The sequence below is a fragment of the Ascaphus truei genome, chromosome 1 (genome assembly GCF_040206685.1).
Source record: "Ascaphus truei isolate aAscTru1 chromosome 1, aAscTru1.hap1, whole genome shotgun sequence".
Taxonomy (NCBI): domain Eukaryota; kingdom Metazoa; phylum Chordata; class Amphibia; order Anura; family Ascaphidae; genus Ascaphus; species Ascaphus truei.
Window position 1 is genome coordinate 397,571,885 of NC_134483.1, and position 20,400 is coordinate 397,592,284.

The 20,400-nt window shown below is 41.0% G+C and overlaps 1 protein-coding gene across 1 annotated transcript in view; it reads right to left on the reverse strand.

Annotated features, from left to right (window-relative positions):
- Positions 1-9,496: 9,496 nt before the first annotated feature.
- The window catches only part of RAPGEF2 (Rap guanine nucleotide exchange factor 2), a 319,916-nt gene continuing 309,012 nt past the window's right edge, over positions 9,497-20,400 (reverse strand). The window contains 4 exon segments of the mRNA XM_075612336.1: positions 9,497-11,244; positions 12,583-12,888; positions 13,701-14,260; positions 15,304-15,523. Coding sequence (XP_075468451.1) covers positions 11,219-11,244; positions 12,583-12,888; positions 13,701-14,260; positions 15,304-15,523 — 1,112 coding nt within the window. The 3' untranslated portion in view covers positions 9,497-11,218.

The window sequence follows — 20,400 nt, forward strand, 5'->3', positions numbered from 1 at the left end:
TGTGGGGGTACACGGTGGTGGGTGTGGGTATTAGTTATATCCTAATGCAGTGCTAACATTGAATGTGATTGGTATAAGTTATTCGCATATATGCAGTAAAGCCTGTTCTGTTTTACAACCGTGTGATTACCGTGATTGTTTCCTGTGAGGGCCTCCTCCCACTCCATTGGGATCTCTCCCAGGTGGAGGCGTTGCACCACAAGATTGTTATATGTATGTACCCCAGGCTCCCTGAGCGGAGGCATAGGCTCCTGAGAGCCATACAGGTATACACAGCAGTAGTAGCGTCTGTATTCACAGGGAATACCCGTTACATTTGGAGGCGCTGCTGAGATAGCCCTGGGGTGCCCTACTCAGTAGTTCATGTAGTATCGTATCAGTCAGCATGCCTGCGTTCATGCCACAACAAGTGAGCGCCTGGGCCGAAAGACTAGGAGAGGCCCTGCGACACGTAGTCGCCGTAGAAGGGGTACCTGACAATGTACCCATGTTTACTGTCTGCAGTGCAGTAAGGACATTACCTGGTCTGACGGGAGCCCGCCTCATCAGTAAGCACTACAACATTGACCGGCAAGAGAACACCCTACTGCTGGCCACAGAACAAGATCTACCCATAAAGGAGGCCCACAAGTAGTGTATCTGCCAGAGACTTTACCGCAAGGGTGCCCTCTCATTTACAGGAAATGGAGAGGAGCACACGATCCAACAGGAGCAAAGAGAGGACCCAATACAAAAAAGAGAGAGCGGCACTGTACCAAGGGTGGATCGCCCTGACTGATCATCTCCCCAGAGGAACCGGACATCGCAAGGAAGGTAGTCGGATCCTTTGAGAAGACCCTTTAACGCCCAGGTGCTGTCGCACTGGGCAGGTAATGTTACGCACGTGCACACACGAGTACTCGCACATAGTGGCAGCGCTGACCACGGGACAAGGGGGGTTATACTGTGGACATGGTGTGGGGGTACACGGTGGTGGGTGTGGGTATTAGTTATATCCTAATGCAGTGCTAACATTGAATGTGATTGGTATAAGTTATTCGCATATATGCAGTAAAGCCTGTTCTGTTTTACAACCGTGTGATTACCGTGATTGTTTCCTGTGAGGGCCTCCTCCCACTCCATTGGGATCCCTCCCAGGTGGAGGCGTTGCACCACAAGATTGTTATATGTATGTACCCCAGGCTCCCCGAGCGGAGGCATAGGCTCCTGAGAGCCATACAGGTATACACAGCAGTAGTAGCGTCTGTATTCACAGGGAATACCCGTTACATTTGGAGGCGCTGCTGAGATAGCCCTGGGGTGCCCTACTCAGTAGTTCATGTAGTATCGTATCAGTCAGCATGCCTGCGTTCATGCCACAACAAGTGAGCGCCTGGGCCGAAAGACTAGGAGAGGCCCTGCGACACGTAGTCGCCGTAGAAGGGGTACCTGACAATGTACCCATGTTTACTGTCTGCAGTGCAGTAAGGACATTACCTGGTCTGACGGGAGCCCGCCTCATCAGTAAGCACTACAACATTGACCGGCAAGAGAACACCCTACTGCTGGCCACAGAACAAGATCTACCCATAAAGGAGGCCCACAAGTAGTGTATCTGCCAGAGACTTTACCGCAAGGGTGCCCTCTCATTTACAGGAAATGGAGAGGAGCACACGATCCAACAGGAGCAAAGAGAGGACCCAATACAAAAAAATATATATAAACTTTTTTCTATCATAACCTAAAATCCAACGCGTTTCGAACGCTAGTGCGTTCTTTATCAAGGATAACATACACTGCTAAAACAACCCATTATATACCCTTCTTACCTGCGATCCGTTCGCGCCAAAACAGAGCAACCCATGACGGTCGCGCATGCTACTGCGCATGCGCAAACCGCCCGAACGAATGGGCAGTCAGAAGGGCGGAAGTGATGGCTGAGGCCATAGGGGCAGGGAATAAACTAAGGGCACAGTATTAAGTAATGTTAAAATGACGGTGGCCCAAAAGGGAACAATAAAAACAACAATAAAGAAACGAAACTAAGGTATCAATAATGATTAGCCCTAAGAATGAAAGAAAAGAAAAGACAAGGAAAAGAAGAAAAATGAGAAAAAAATAATAATAATATTTAAAGTAAAAAGATAATAATATAGAAAACACAACAGAAGAAAAAAATGAAAAATAAATGAAAACAATATTGATTACTTGATAAGAAAATGGGAATGAGAAAATAGGGATACCACAGAACTAATGCTAATACAGTAATAGATGCACGTACAAGAATATCAGTTAAGAGTGCAGGGCATGTTCAGGGTACGTTATCGCTCGTGCAGACAGTTGACTCAGTCACCCACGGAGCGAGTCAACTGTCTGCACGAGCGGCAGCACGTACCCTGAACATGCCCTGCACTCTTAACTGATATTCTTGTACGTGCATGTATTACTGTATTATAATTAGTTTTTATTACACTGAGTCATGCGCTGTGTCTTCTTTTTCAGGCATAACGAAGTGTAAAAAAACCCAAAAAAAACAATGATCATTGCACTCGATAGGAGTGTTTAAAGTTGCTTATCTGAATAAACAGTCCAACTGGCAGTGAAGCTCTGTGGGCTCTCTTGATCTTCCGCAAGCTTATAGGTTAGAGGTTTTTCTAAGCCTCCACTTGCAGTGAATGAAATCCTGCTTGTTGGTGGTCTGCTCCCGTGGCGTCCCTCTGCGATGTATTGGGAGGTCCCTCACACTCCGGTGTTGGCATCCCACCACTTCGTTTGGTGCCGGTCAGAGTCTGATGACATCACAATATGTATGAATGTATGTATGTCTCTATATAGCGCCATTAATATACATAGTGCTTCACAGCAGTAATACACGTGACAATCAAATAAATAACAAATAATAATACAAATAACACAATGGGAAGAAGTGCTTCAGACAAAAAGTAATATTTAGGAAAAGGCGTCCCTGATTCGAAGAGCTAACAATCTAATTGGTTGGTAGGAAGAACGTACAGACAGTAGGAGGGTGTTCTGGTGTGCCTGCAAGGGGCCAAGGTTTATGTATGAGGTGTCAAGTATCAGCCATGGAGCTGCTCATATGCTTCCTTAGGATGAGTCCCCGGTAGTCACGGCAGAGAGCACTATGGTGTGCGCGCCACACAACACAGCACAGCCCTCTATGGGGCATGCCCCAGTGGCTGGGTGTGTGTGGGCGCACAAAGCGCTGTGACACGTACGCTGGCAGGGAAGAAAATAATTCTCTTCCCGTGCCGTGATGCAGTCACGTGGCGGCGCGCAGCCAATGGCAGGGCAGAAATGCCACGTCATGGCCGTGCCCGCCATCATGGCCCCCGCCCCCCCTGTGCTCCCCTACAGAACACCGATTGCAGCTATTGTTGCTGCACACGCCGTACTGAGCCCGTGCAGCCGAGAAGACCAGGGCCGTAGCCTTAAGCAAGTGTGTTTTAAGATGGGTCTTAAAGGTTGATAGAGAGGGTGCTAGTCGGGTATTGAGGGGAAGGGCATTCCAGAGGTGCGGGGCAGTCAGTGAGAAAGGTTTAAGGCGGGAGAGGGCTTTAGATACAAAAAAGGGGGTAGAAAGAAGACATCCTTGAGAAGACCGCAAGAGTTGGGATGGTGCATAGCGAGAAATTAGGGCTGAGATGTAAGTTGGAGCAGAAGAATGTAATGCTTTAAAAGTTACGAGAATTGAGTGCGAGATTTGATTGAGTTGTGATACGGGATTTGATCGGAAACCAGGAGAGGGATTTCCGCAGGGGAGACGCTGAGACAGATTTAGGAAAGAGTAGTGTGATTCTGGCAGTAGCGTTTAGGATAGATTGTAGGGGAGACAGGTGAGAGGCAGGACGGTCGAAGAGCAGGCGGTTACAGTAATCGAGACGGGAGAGAATGAGGGTCTGTGTCAGAGTTTAAGCAGTCGAGCAACAGTTGGGACACTGCACTTTTAATCTTTTTGCCTAGTCATAATCCCTATTGGATACTACTGAGCCATCAATACCCAAACTGGGTTAAACGGCTGGTAGTAATTTACTCATTAAGATCTTGGCCAATCAGCGAGATTCTAACTGAATAGATTGCAGACATTTAAGGTTTGCAGAGCACTGTTCCAAAATTATCCCTGAAGAAGGCGTAGGTACGGCGAAACACGTTGGATTATTGAATATTGATTTTTAATACACCAGAGGCTCTTCTAGTGGGTAGATGCCCGCTGAGAGTCAAGCTAAAGATTGCATAAACCAGGGACTCTAGCCTGTCTGACTGGGTGGACACAACGAGGGGAGCTCAGAGCATCCGGTAGCCAGCCCCCTGACAACGGAAGTGCATAGTGGAGTGGCAGGAGGAGGAAGCTGACTCCCAGCAGGACTCCAGGATACCAGCAGCCGAACCCCAGATGGCAGCGCGACATCCCCCGAGTGGGAACACCCGAGGGACGAGCGCAGCAAAGGGAGAGGCAGTGGCAGCAACATCGGTTCCTGAATCGGCTCCTGAGGATACGTGCAGCACCATTGATTCGGGGGGGCACCTACCTTGTGCTACAGTGCACAGCCCAGGTTTGCAGCCATACCGGGCCATCTTCTCTCAACTCTCACACAGGCAAAAGTTTTTTGGTTCTTTTATTCATCTTTAGTTATTTAGTATAACCTCATTGTTACATACTGTGTTGTCTCTTTAGTGTATAACAAACTTATTGCTGTTTGCTTATTCTTGTCCACCATTACATCTGCTGTTTACCATTAGCGCTCCTGTTTCTCTTTTTGTTTGTTCTGTTCTACATCCAGGATTGGTGATCCGTGGTTTTGGGGCAGCTTACAGTCAGCATTGTGGACTTGAATTTTTAAATTTTTTCACATCTATATCAACCAATAGACATTCTACCTATTGCCCTGTTACATCTATGGAAAGTGGACTTTATATATAGACTCTTTATAAACCCACACATTGTTGTTTGTAATTTTACTACTATACATTGTGCCACGGCAAGGTTAGCACTGGTTCTGATTATATCTGTACCTCCTTAGGGACTGGTCCATGTCATTGTCATCTGCTATATGGTGCTGGTACTTGCAGAGCAACTAATCACTGCTCATCCACATACAAGCACCATATAGCTCAGTAATCCAGTTAGTGGTGTATGCTTTACATTGTCCCTCTTCACAGGCTCTGGTTCTGTGTAGCGCACTCCGTCCCACCCCCCCACCCCCCTCTCCTATTTGCTTTTGTTATATTATTTACCTATTAAAAAATAAAAGCAAGCAAAAGTGTTCCTGTGTGTAATTCGGGTGCAAAAATGTCATACCGAGGGATATGGGCATGCAAGTTAAACGACACCAGATCACAGTATGCACAAATCCTATAAATGGAAAAACCATTCAATATGATGTTGAGATGCCACTGGTATATGAACAGGAGCCAATGTTCATATACATCAATACCGGTATAAATAGTCCATAGTTACAGTAGGTAAATAAATACCGGCTGTGCTGAAAAGCTGTGTAATACGGCAGAAATAAGCTTACAGGGCTCCATGTTAAAATGGATAAGACTGCAAAAGGCAACACACTGTGCTCATTTGCATGTCATTTCCCAGAATCCCTAGCTGCAGTGTATACAGAGAACAGGGTAAAAGCAGGGTTGCAGACCTGTCTGAGACATGTGAATGTGCTCACAAGGGGTATTTTTATTTGCTGTCCATAAATAGCAAACTTAGCGGAGAACTTGTCCATCTTAATATATAAATTCGAAAGTTGTGGGGTTGGAACGACATCTGGCCAATCAGATTGGGTTGAAACAACATGTGGTGAATCTGATTAGTCCAGCCTCTGGCCAATCAGATTGGTGGCTCTATGATGTCACCCAACTGCCGTCTCACCCAACTGCCACACACACACCACCACACACACACTACCTCTCGCCCAAACCGCCGCCTCACACCCCTGCGCCTCCCCTCCACACAGCACACCACCTCCTCCCGCCTCCCCTCCCTCACCCCGGTGCCTCCCGCCGCAACCGGCCGGGACCAAGCGGCGGAATGGACGGCCGGGAGGGGGCAGCCCACCCCCCCTCACCCGTACCACACCACCCCTCACGGAACTGCGGGGGGCGGGGCCTGTGCCCGAGAAAGACGCCGCACGGAACTGCGGGGGGGCGGGGCCTGCGCCCGAGAAAGGCGCCGTACGGAACTGCTGGGGGGCGGGGCCTACGCCCGAGAAAGGCGCCGCACGGGACTGCGGAGGCGGGGCCTGCGCCCGAGAAAGGCGCCACACGGGACTGCGGGGGGTGGGGGGGCGGGGACTGCACCCGAGAAAGGCGCCGCACGGAACTGCGGGGCCTGCGCCCGAGAAAGGCGCCACACGGAACTGCGGGGGGCGGGGCCTGTGCCCTAGAAAGGCACCGCACGGGACTGCGGGGGGACGGGGTATTGTATACGGCGGTATACCAGCAGACTGTACTTAATATATACCATGGAGAAGATCTCAGCCGAGTTTGCGATTAATGTACCCAACTATGGACTATCGATACGAACATTGGCTCTTGTGGTACTCATTAGCACCTCGGCACCATGTTGAATGCCCTGTTCCCATTTATAGGATGTGTGTATACTGTGATCTGATGTTATTAACTTGCATGCACATACCTCTCGGTCTGACATTTACACACAACTCTATCCACTTGCTTTTATTGTCAGTAGGTATTCACACTGTTTTTACACGGCTTGGTAGATTATGGACGCTTTGGCGGCCTCTGCACGTCTGTGTTATTCGGTTCTGTTACTTGGCAACCACAGCAGAGGTGAGCAGGGTTTGGGAAAGGATATTTAAGGGTTGTTTCTTCACTTGTCTTAAAAAAAGGTTCCCCGGAGAACCAAAATGTTTATCTGTACCAGTGATTCCAAACCAGGGTTCCGTGGAGCAGTCCCATGGGTTCCGCCTAGCCGCCCGCACTCACTGTGTGGCCGCGACTGCTTTCCTGGCTCTCCCCTCCCTGAGCCCACTCTCAGGACTGCAGGAGTGCGCTCTAGCAGTGCGGCACTTCCGGTGCCTGCAGAGCGAGCGAGCTCAGTCCTGCCTGCTCTTAGCTCGCCGTCTCCTGCCCGCTGCCACCTCCTGTCCACCGCCACCTGAGGTAGGCATATGGGGGGGTGCGGGGCGGAGAGGGAGATGTGAGATCCATGGGGTGGGGGGGAGTGATGTGAGATGCGGGGGGGGTGATGCGAGATCGAGATGCAGGGGAGGGGGTATATGAGGATGATGATGAGGAGTGCTGGGGGAGATGAGGATGATGACGATGAGGGCTGCTGGGGGAGATATGAGGATGATGAGGGGTGCTGGGGGATATGTATTGGTGGTGTTGGGGCTCTTTTTTAAATGTATTGGGGCAGTGGGCGTCTTTTTAAAATGTCTTGAGGTGGTGGGGGTCTTTTTAACATGTATTGGCAGGGACGGGGTATTTTTATTATGTATTGCGGGGTGGGGGTTATATGTATTTAGGGTGGTGGGGTTTTTTGGTATGTATTTTGGGGAGGGGATTGAGTGAGAGTGGGGTAATTGACAGAAGGTAGGGGCGAGTGAGAGGAGAGAGGGGGGAGTAAGAGGAAAAGAGGAAGTATTGTAAGACGCAGGGGAGAAATTCATGCGAGGGGGAGAGTGATTGAGACGGAGGGGAGAGAAATACATGGGTAGAGGGTGGTAAATAGAGGGGGCTAGTGAGGAGTGAAATTTTGTGATTTACCCGTCGAACCTAATATGCACAAGCCAGATAGGGGTTCCCCAAGATTTTTTTTTTTTAAATACTTCAAGGTTTCCTCCAAATAAAATAGGTTGGGAATCACGGATCTGTACCAATAAAAAGTTTATGCACTGAATGAAACGACCTGGTGTGTCTGCTATATACCTACCTGTACTAGGGTTGTGCAATATACAAGTATCCTAGTAATACCGTGATAACATCTGACCCCTTCTTACCTTTCCCCTCTTGGGACCCTTAACCCCATTCTCCCTGGGACTTTTACAACTCCTTCTTCCTCACCCCTGGAACTATTCCTCCCCCCCCCCCCCACAAAAAATCATCACCTTTCTCCTTAACTCCTCCACTCCTCCACTCTTAACCGCTTCCTCCTCTGACCTTTTAACCCTTTCACTGCTTAAGAGGCAGCAGGGCATTGCAGGGAGTTGACGCAAACACTTACTGTAACAAAGGGTTTAATCCCTTCATTTACAAACCCTTTTCCGTGTCTGCATTTCCCCTTTTCTCACCGTCACTGCTTCCAACCCCCTCATCCCATTACACTCACCCTTAGATATTCCCTCCATTTAAAAACACATTTAATTTAAACAATTTTAAAAATACATCAAACATATTTGATGTATTATGAACATTTTATAAATGAAATATGTTTTTAAATGCAGGGTGTATCTCAGGGTGAGAGTGATGGGATGAGGGGTGATGGGAGCAGTGTAAGAAAAGGTGAAGTGCAGGCATCGAAAGGGGTTGGAAATGAAGGGCTCTGTTTTGGTCAACCTACAGAAAATGTATTTCATTTAAACACTTATTCAGATTAACTAGAACATTTTATGGCTTAAAAAAAATAATCTAATATTTATCACAATAAATGTATTGATATCATTATCATGGGAGTTTATCTGTTACCGCCCAACCCTCACCTGTACTATTACTTTAATGCGGAGAACACTCAGGCAGTTATGTTTCGTGTTAAGTGGCGTGCGGCTGTATCACCAGTAGAGATAGACATATATAATCATTCATTAATTCTCCAACTCGGCAAATACAACGTTTGGTGTATTATAAAGAAACAGCAAACACATCCTATGAAATTACTTTCACATCATTTTTTTTCTTGTGTGATGACTGCACTTTGATTTTGTTAATTAAAATAATCTCATTAGTGTAAGAGTCAACGTAACGCAGTAATCGTCTCTGGAATGTATTCAAGCTTATTTCACATTGTAATGATGCAGTGTTCACAACGTAGAACCTTTTATTTTTCATTTGCCCAAATTCTTAACAGGAAGTGTTTTTTTTTCTATTTGATTGTATCTCTGGGATCGCATTTCAGGGCTCAGTATCCTGGTAATACAACATGACACGGATATATAAAAATGTATGCAACCAATCATGGATTGTTTCTTTAAAATAGCCTCCCGACCATGCATACTGTTCAATACACATCTGAAAATGACTTCTCATGTGCTCAAGCTGTAATCGAGCAGTTATTTAGAACCCAAGGTAAAGCTGCCAAGGATAAAAAGGGAAAAGATACAAAAGATAAGAGACCCCAATTTTGTTTAAACCCATCAGACCAGTCTGTAATGTAACCTAGCAGGAGCAGCTGCAGTCACTGCAATGTTCAAGGCCCATACAAAACAGACCTGTACAAATCACGATCGCATCACACAAATGTACACCACACATGATGAACCAAAGCCTTTCCAGACCGTCTTCTTACAAGAAGGTGAAACGCTAACAGCAAATACATCGATTCTGTTTGTTATATTTATTTATTCTCCAGCTTCATACAAACTGGATGTAGAAGCATAAACATAGTACATTTCTACCATTTTCAACAAAAATATAACCAATATGTACAATTATTGTATTAAAAATACAAAAGGGATACAGACTCTACCAATGTCTTTCTAAAAGACATACAGGTACAAGTAGTATCAAAAGTATGAGGAAATCACCAGTTAGTTGTACATTCTGCACTTGACATCACAGAGCGAACTGAGATAAGCAGTCCTATATCCTACGATTACATAATGCTTAGAACATTTGTGCAATGTGTGATAGAGCTAGGCTTCTGTCTGCCTATATGCACGAGGTCCATCGCCTACATAATAAAGCTGGCAAATAATGCATATTACATGTAAAATTACATAGGCATAATTGACAATGTGATATAGAAGCGAAGGTAGACAAAAGCCATGATTACAGGATAGAGAGAATAATTAAATAAAGCACTGACATTGTTTTGTACAGTGAAAAAGCACTGCAGTTTGTTTCCATATTTTCTTTTTTTTAAAGTTGTATCTATATATGTTTATCCACTGATCAATATGATCAGCTGAGCTCAATTGAAAAAACAAAACAAAAATAATTCAAGACCACAAGTTCCTCACATAGGAGTATTACTCGGATTGGCAGCCTTCACTTATCCGGAGTCTGTGCAAAGGGTGAGGGGAAAAGAGGGCGATTTCAGTCATGAAAGGATTACATAGCAGCTGTGAGCAGGTGAATGCTACACATTGGCCTTCTCTACAAGTGCAGTGTCCCACAAAGGCTTTTAAAGAGGTCCGTTTTCTGTTTCCATGAAAATGCTGCATCGCAAAGGCTGGCCTATAAAATCATGTCAATGGTCGCTGAAGATGTCGTTTACACGTCAGTAATGAGAAGGTTTGCTATTGGGTCAGTATTAACAGCTAGTAGCGTTAGTTCAGGATCCAAGCTGCCATCACTTCAATATTATCCAGTTCATTTCTCAATTAAAAATCTCTATAAACATAAAAAAATAATCATAACTTAGGTGTGAAATAACACTGTATTTATCCTGATGTAACAAATATGCTCTCTGAATGCAAAGTGTGTCCCCTTTATTGCAGGAGGATCCTGAAACACAAAATGTTGCAGACGCCTCACACATAAAAGGGGATAGGTTGTAACAAAATAGGCATTGTAAACAATCAAAACCAACTCAAACTGCACTGAGATTATTTAAAAGCAATCTCAGCTGACGTTAAAAAGGGCCAATGTAATCAGATGACTAGCTTGTCCCATTTAACCAACTGAGACGCAATGCTAGGAATATGATTAAAATCTAAAGGGAAGATAAAAAACACCCCTCCAGGCATGAGGAAGTGCAGCCACAGTTTATCATTGCTGATATGATGATTGGTGAGTTTGGAATGATACTGTGCGAGGTGTCAGCCAGCGACCGTCAGAACGTGGAGGTTGCTGCACTGTGTATTTTCAAGCAACACAGTTTGGGGAACAAAAAAGTGCCAGGGCGAATTCTTCACAGTATTTCACATGCCAGGGAGAAGGGCAAAGGGGTAGAAGATGCCCAATGCTGCTTTAAGGCAGAGAAGGAGGAAACAGGTCCACCATCTTTTAACTTGAGGTCCAAAGGCTCCTATCACGTCGGGCATCTTCTTGTGCTCTCATTTCAAGGTGGCTCAACCTGGTGTGGGAAGAGCTCTGATCCTTACACCGCAGATACTTGCTCATCATCTGCTGAAAAGAAAATAGCAAAATACAAATAAACGATATTACTACAGGACATGGGCAAACATGCAGAGTTTAAATTCTGTTGGCTCAGTACAAAACTGAATTAGTTGCTGAATGATACACTTTTGATTGGTCCAACATATAAGTTATTGACTTTTCAATTCCACAAAGGTGCCTTTTCTTTTATGTACAATATCACTTCTGATCGGGATGTGAATCCACATGACTTGTGTGGTCTTGAAAGATACTCTATCCCACACGCTGGAGAGGATTCACCATCTTAACCCCTTTATTGTCCAAGCAATGCATTGCGGGATCTTGGAGGTTGTGGTAGTGAATAAGTTTAGAAGATATTTTTTGCAGATGTTAAACTCAAGTAGCATGGTATAATCATTGATTGTCTTTAAGTTTACTAAACTATATAAACACCCGAAAGATGGATGCACTCTTATGCCTGTTATTCACTCCTACTTGCACCTTGCAGAAGGACAGAACAGAGCAATATTGCCCACTGCCGGTCTTTTTCTCTGTAAGCCGTTTCCTTCATCCTACCAATGTACAAGCAACTAACATCCAATTACACATTGATGCAAACCATTTTACCGTGGGGTTGCAAGTGGGTGATTGATGCATTGTTTTTCAAAAATTGACACCTAATTGTATTTTTACATTATTTTTAGAGTTTGTTTGTCAACATGGTGATACTTGAGGGGTCACTCCCTTTAATTCGATGTCACGCTGTGCGAAACATGACCATCTTTGCTTTTATTTTTATGAAAGCCAATTCGATTGTGAGATAGTTTACAAAAGGTTGTTTTAGGTCCTGCTACATTGGATTGCACCCTTAAAAAGTCCCACATGCCAATATTCATTTTGAAAGACGTTTTCAGTGTAACTGGCTGCCTTAGAAAGATCTAGTCCTGAGTAATGTTATTACTTATTTGTATCCTGGGGAAAATTCATATGTTTTCTTTGTGTCAGCTGAATTCTTGATTATCAGCAAATTATATTGATCTTTTTGAATAATAATGGCATCGTTATTCATTTATAATGAACAAAAAACAAAAAATGATTTACCTTTTACATTTATTGACTGAAACAGTCTGATCACCAAAACAGATTGGATAGCGATGATAAAAACCCTCCATGGCATTTATTAGGGAAATGTTAAATGCTACAAAAATTAAAATACTGGTCTGACTACTATTATTATTATTTATTTTTTTTAAACTATATTAACCAGCTACTTTAAATCTATTAAGCATGCCATTGCCCTTCCCTTAGAATTAATTCATAGAATATTTGTATTTAGATTTACATTTTAGCGCCACAGATATTTACCATCGTCCTCTGTGGTAACCCCTTGTGCCTGATAATGAGCAAGTCGCGGGTCAGACTCGTTTGGTTTATGCCACTGTGGTTTATTTACTGGCCTGCAAGGTGGCTGGTTGTGTGATGGCGGGGAGGTTGCTGCCGCTCCTTCGCTCTCACTTCTCCGAGCCATCATTCTGGAACGCTGCAACGCCACGTTGTAATCTGGGGGCTTTCTGGACAGGTGCGGGTGTCCTTCAGCAAAGTCAGCGATGGGAATCCCTACGTAGCCCGGTGGTGTCGGTGGCGGTTCTCGATACCGTCCTTCTTTCCGTGCTGTAGCAATACAATATACTACCATAAGAGACAATTAGTGTAACAAAAGAAAAAGGAACAGAAAGAAAATAGCTTTGTAAAAAATAAAGAGAGAAAAAAAAACTGCATATTTACAAAATCTACAAACAGTGAGAATAGCACTTTATCTCTATTCAAAAATGTAAGAGACACGACATGCTATGTAGATTGTGTCACGGGAGATTATTTGATGACCCCTGAATCTTACAGTGCTTTAAATGTTTTCTTGACCTATATATTTGTTTGGTGCTTGATTTTTTTTTTAATAAAAGCGGCCTATCCACTAAGAAGTATGTGAACATTTATATTCCTTACAATAAATATATTTACCTGTCCTTCAAACAAGGATAATATTTCAACAGAACAACTAATGAAAGCATCTCAGAAAAGTCACAAATGCTTATCCTGAATATAATAAATTGTGTTTGTTCCCTGGTTTAGTTAATATATCATTTATCAGTTAACTTCATAAACCATTACATAATTTAACTGCTAATGCTTTTTATGTGCACGTCTGTGGCTTGGTCAATCAACTATACATTTAAGCATTTTTAACATTGATGTGATCATGAAATAAATTTGCTTTATATAAATTCACAGAAGCTAGTTTAATTGGGCGAATTCAATGAGCTCACCAAACTGTTGATAATTTGAACTACAGTATAAAATCATGATTTATTTAACGTCACCTGTTTTACCAGACAATCTTTTCAAAAGATATATGTTTATACTGAACATAAGCAAATTACATAAAACTATAAGACAACCACTGTATAAATAACAACTGTTCTTACCAATAAGACCTTTTGCAGAACTTGTAGTTACAGCTATGTGAGTGGGTACAAGTAGTGGCTTTGACTCATCTGAAGTCAAAGACGTTATGCTGCAGGTTTCAGCTTCAAGAGTAACATCCTTTCCACCTCTTCTCTTAATGGTGCCAGTGTCTCCTTCAGAGTCCTCACCCCAGTAGCCTGTTGATGATGCCCAGTTTGCTCTGGACTGTGCTTGATCCAAAGCCTCTCTTCCTTGGCTGTGTCTGCCATACTTTGTGCTATGATCCGGTAAAATAACCTGGTCTATATGACTACCCGAGGCCCAAAATCCTGCCCCATCCGCTGTGTGATCGAAATGGACATGGCCAAAAGGAAGTGTCTCCCAACTTCTCTGGTGTGGTATGGTCTGTATATTGTCATGGGATCCACTTGAACAAGAGGTCCAGCTACCACGGCCACTATCAGCTGCATCCAGAGAAGCTCTGTCTCCCTGGTCCTGGGACAGCTCTTCCATGCTGGGAGAGGAGAGAACTGTTGCACCACCATATAAGCTTCGGTTCTCTGCCAAGGGCGCAAAGGAGCTAGAAAAATAGTGGTGAAAATGTCAAACTTATGACAAAAACATTAGCCATACTCTTATTCTATATTTAGATAGTTTAAATATGTCTGACCTTGGATACATTTATAGTTAATTTCAAGAGCACACAAAAGCCACATTTACAAATAAAGCTGAATTTCAAGTTCAGCAGTAATAATCCCTCTCAACATAAAAAATATGCTTAACTGAATAATTATACTATGTATCTTTATAGCTCACTGCTCCCTAAAGTCCGTTCTACTTATTCAAAATAATAAATAAAATACAGTGTGGCCCAGCTAAAGCTCCCACGTTTGTGACTCAAGCCATCAGTCAAAAGTGATACCCAACAAAAGGACTGATCCCCAAGCTGTGGTTTAAGTAATGGTGTTTGGAGGAATTCGAATACAGAAAAGGGTAGTGATGATAAATACCTGAAGTATTTGAGATCTTTAATAATGTTCTACGATAGATGTGATGTAATTTAATGCTTTCAAGTAAAAAAAAAAAAAAAAAAAACAGTAAAGATTGTGTTGTCCCTGCAAAGATACGTGTTCTAGACTTCCTTTGCACCAAGTCTCAGGTACTATGCATGAGCTAGCTTTTGACATTAAAATGTGTGGATTGATCATTGAGGCTCTTTACTTCTATTTTCATTGATACTGAGCATGAACCTCACGCAATTGCTTTAAAGTAGATGTATGATGCCCATGAGGATTTAGGAAGGAGTTCGTTAATGCATTTGTTAAAAAGGCATGCATGAATTTTAACATCTTGCCATCATTTCAATTTGTCAATTAAACCCCCACAATTCATATGCCAATGAAACAGCAAAGCCAGATATGGCCTCAACGGTCTAAAAATATTGGGTCAATTATATAAACGTTAAAAAAAAAATACATTCCACACAGAGTTGATCTATAATACTTGGACTTGCATGAATGAACCAGAATTTTTTGGACAGTGTGGGCAAATGTTAAATTGGAAAATGTCAAGTTGTGATTAGGAAGGCATTTTATCCTCTTACAGACATGTGCAAACTCTTACCCTAAGCAGCACTGGTCTGCTTCATTTACAGCTCTTCTATCAGTCCTTCCAACCCCAAGATTGGTCTCCACGATGCTGACTGAATGCCGTTGCCGTCTATCATCATGCAGGTGGACACCGTCAAAGGAAGAATTGCTGACAATGCTAGAACGGGAGGAGATCTCACTGTGTCCAGAGTCTGAGAAATTATCCACAGTGCCACTAGCAGCCAGTGCATAACCTGCAGGAAGAATAAACACACATTATTGGGAAGATCAAAAAACACTTGCAGAAATACATAAATTAAAAAACAAAATCAGCCGTTTTTAATGTAGTCTTTAATTAGGACAACTTAATTCGAGAAATCGAAAATATTGCCTTGTTGGAATTTGAGGGGGGAAAAAACGAGAGTACCACCACCAGTCCTTAAATAGTTAAAGCAGCATTGCTACATTCTCCCTTTTCTTCTTCTTCTTCTTCTTCTTCTTCTTCTTCTTCTTCTATGTGACAATGCATAATTCTACATTCTTACCTAAACTGGCAAGCGTGCTCCTGTTATAAACCTGTACAAATTCTGATTGTGTGCCTAATATAATGGTCGCCTTTCAGTTCCAATCAATCCTTCAGGCAGCGTAACTCAGCAGCTACAATGTATCCTGATATTACTTAGGTTATATATATTGTTACAGTTTGCAGCTCAAACTGCTGGGAACATTGGCAACAAAGTATCACTAACAGGAAAGTATTACAAAGATCTTGCACTGCTGCGGAGTTGTGCCAAAACCGGCTATAGAAATCAAAGGAGGCTTTAAAACTCATTAAAAATGGCAAATAATAATAAAATAATTTTTTTTTTTAAAAACAAGTCACTATTATCAAATACTACTTAACTCATTTATTTTTTTAAAAACCCATATACGATTTCACATGTTTTGCTGTTTTAACCAAATTCAAAAAAGCAAAAATTATTATTTCCATATTACAAATATGGAAAGACATTAGTTTTGTCATTTCGGACCAGTATAAAGCTGTCATCAGCATTGCAATAAACCAAATTTCCACACCACTAAAACCAATGTGTTGATAATCCTCATAGGAGTTAAAAAGATTTACACATAATAAGGTGAATAACTTCCAAACGGCGTATTCCTCTGCAGATTGGGTTCCTTCCCTATAGCCATATAGCTAGTATTGTACAGAACACCAAGTAGTGTAGGTGTTGCGTTAAAAAAAACAGTTGCTCTTCCCTGCCCCAGCAGAGGGGGTTAATTTGTGTTTATTTAGTATGTTACCCTAAATTGCTAGCAATTAAATGATTAATCAGGTTACTCTGTCTTCTCAAAAAGATGTCAAGTTTGTCAAAGTTTTATAATCGGCTCCCAATACTCAGACCACAGCTGGAGGAGGAGTACATTATCCCAAGTACCTGAACGTGTTATTGTGATGCTTCTCTAGTTTAGGGTTCACCTAAATATATTGACATTGTTACAATTTTTATGCATAAAATACATAATAATACATAATTTCACTATTCACTGGATGGGGGCACTTTGATCTTTAATCCCTATTGTTGCATATAGCCCTGTAATTGGATGTATTTTTTCAACCACTTGCAGTTGCTGGTTCTTTTGTCAGAGTTACTAAATACTTTTTCAATAAAATAACTACATGTTGGGATTTGACAGATAGATTTACTATGGGCATCAGTTCAGTATATACAGGTGCGCCGACGAGTATTCTAAAACTCGCCTTGGAAAATCTGGGGCCATCAACAACAAGTACATGCTGGGTACATGCTGCAACATTTCAGTGACATTTCTGCAGAGACTAATGGCCCATCGGATTAACACAGCAGGGGTCCCTGGCAGTCCCATTCAGTTTGAATGGGCTGCCAGGGACCCCCGCTGTTAATCCAATGGGCCATTAGTCTGTCTGCAGAAATGTCACTGAAATGTTGCAGAATGTACCCAGCATGTACCCAGCATGTACCCAGCATGTACCCAGCATGTACCTGGGTCTTGTTGGTGATGGCCCCAGATTTGTTTTAGAATACTCGTCGGTACTACAGTACTTCAATCCCACACACGTACTCAGTTATATCATATTCATCCACCTATTGAGTTACATAATTACAATTTAAATTACATAATTTAGTTATTTATTCAAATGCTTTTAAAAGTTAAAAAAAAAAATATATATATATATATATATATATTGATATTTGCAACAAGCAAACAGCTATGAGGAACAGCTATGCAAACATTTATATGAATGATTTTGAGAAGAAATACATGTAACCACATCATTATTTTTTTTTAAATGCTAAATATAAGTACACAGAAGACCTTTTTGTATCTGGACTGCGACCGTAAAACAAATGTTACATTTTTTGTGAAGAACATGATTATGAATCCATCGATTATTTAGATGTTCCATTAAGTCTTGCCCCCCCCCCCCTCAATAAGAATCAACTACCTCTTTGCAAGTTAAACAGACAGAGGAACTTTATGCTATTTGCAGAAAGTTATTATCCTATTGTTGTTATAAGGGGCCTTTCATATTAATCACTCCTTAGAATAAAAGGGATAACAACAGATCTTCAAGAACAAGCTATTTGCTTATCTTGTACGTGTGATAGCTATATTGAACATTGTATGTGTGATAGATATATTGAACATTGTATGTGTGATAGCTATATTGAACATTGTATGTGTGATAGCTATATTGAACATTGTATGTGTGATAGCTATATTGAACATTGTATGTGTGATAGATATATTAAACATTGTATGTGTGACAGCTATATTGAACATTGTATGTGTGATAGATATATTGAACATTGTATGTGTGATAGCTATATTGAACATTGTATGTGTGATAGATATATTGAACATTGTATGTGTGATAGCTATATTGAACATTGTATGTGTGATAGCTATATTGAACATTGTATGTGTGATAGCTATATTGAACATTGTATGTGTGATAGATATATTGAAAATTGTATGTGTGACAGCTATATTGAACATTGTATGTGTGATAGATATATTGAACATTGTATGTGTGATAGCTATATTGAACATTGTATGTGTGATAGCTATATTGAACATTGTATGTGTGATAGATATATTGAACATTGTATGTGTGACAGCTATATTGAACATTGTATGTGTGATAGCTATATTGAACATTGTATGTGTGATAGATATATTGAACATTGTATGTGTGACAGCTATATTGAACATTGTATGTGTGATAGATATATTGAACATTGTATGTGTGATAGATATATTGAACATTGTATGTGTGATAGCTATATTGAACATTGTATGTGTGATAGCTATATTGAACATTGTATGTGTGATAGCTATATTGAACATTGTATGTATGATAGCTATATTGAACATTGTATGTGTGATAGATATATTGAACATTGTATGTGTGATAGCTATATTGAACATTGTATGTGTGATAGCTATATTGAACATTGTATGTGTGATAGCTATATTAAACATTGTATGTGTGATAGCTATATTGAACATTGTATGTGTGACAGCTATATTGAACATTGTATGTGTGATAGATATATTGAACATTGTATGTGTGACAGCTATATTGAACATTGTATGTGTGACAGCTATATTGAACATTGTATGTGTGACAGCTATATTGAACATTGTATGTGTGATAGATATATTGAACATTGTATGTGTGACAGCTATATTGAACATTGTATGTGTGATAGATATATTGAACATTGTATGTGTGACAGCTATATTGAACATTGTATGTTTGATAGCTATATTGAACATTGTATGTGTGATAGATATATTGAACATTGTATGTGTGATAGCTATATTGAACATTGTATGTGTGATAGCTATATTGAACATTGTATATGTGTGATAGCTATATTGAACATTGTATGTGTGATAGATATATTGAACATTGTATGTGTGATAGCTATATTGAACATTGTATGTGTGATAGATATATTGAACATTGTATGTGTGATAGATATATTGAACATTGTATGTGTGATAGCTATATTGAACATTGTATGTGTGATAGATATATTGAACATTGTATGTGTGATAGCTATATTGAACATTGTATGTGTGATAGCTATATTGAACATTGTATGTGTGATCGCTATATTGAACATTGTATGTGTGATAGATATATTGAACATTGTATGTGTGATAGCTATATTGAACATTGTATGTGTGATAGATATATTGAACATTGTATGTGTGACAGCTATATTGAACATTGTATGTGTGATAGATATATTGAACATTGTATGTGTGACAGCTATATTGAACATTGTATTTGTGATAGATATATTGAACATTGTATGTGTGATAGCTATATTGAACATTGTATGTGTGATAGATATATTGAACATTGTATGTGTGATAGATATATTGAACATTGTATGTGTGATAGATATATTGAACATTGTATGTGTGATAGCTATATTGAACATTGTATGTGTGATAGCTATATTGAACATTGTATGTGTGATAGATATATTGAACATTGTATGTGTGATAGATATTTTGAACATTGTATGTGTGACAGCTATATTGAACATTGTATGTGTGATAGCTATATTGAACATTGTATGTGTGATAGCAATATTGAACATTGTATGTGTGACAGCTATATTGAACATTGTATGTGTGATAGCTATATTGAACATTGTATGTGTGATAGCAATATTGAACATTGTATGTGTGACAGCTATATTGAACATTGTATGTGTGACAGCTATATTGAACATTGTATGTGTGATAGATATATTGAACATTGTATGTGTGATAGATATATTGAACATTGTATGTGTGATAGATATATTGAACATTGTATGTGTGACAGCTATATTGAACATTGTATGTGTGATAGCTATATTGAACATTGTATGTGTGATAGCTATATTGAACATTGTATGTGTGATAGATATATTGAACATTGTATGTGTGACAGCTATATTGAACATTGTATGTGTGATAGCTATATTGAACATTGTATGTGTGATAGCTATATTGAACATTGTATGTGTGACAGCTATATTGAACATTGTATGTGTGATAGCTATATTGAACATTGTATGTG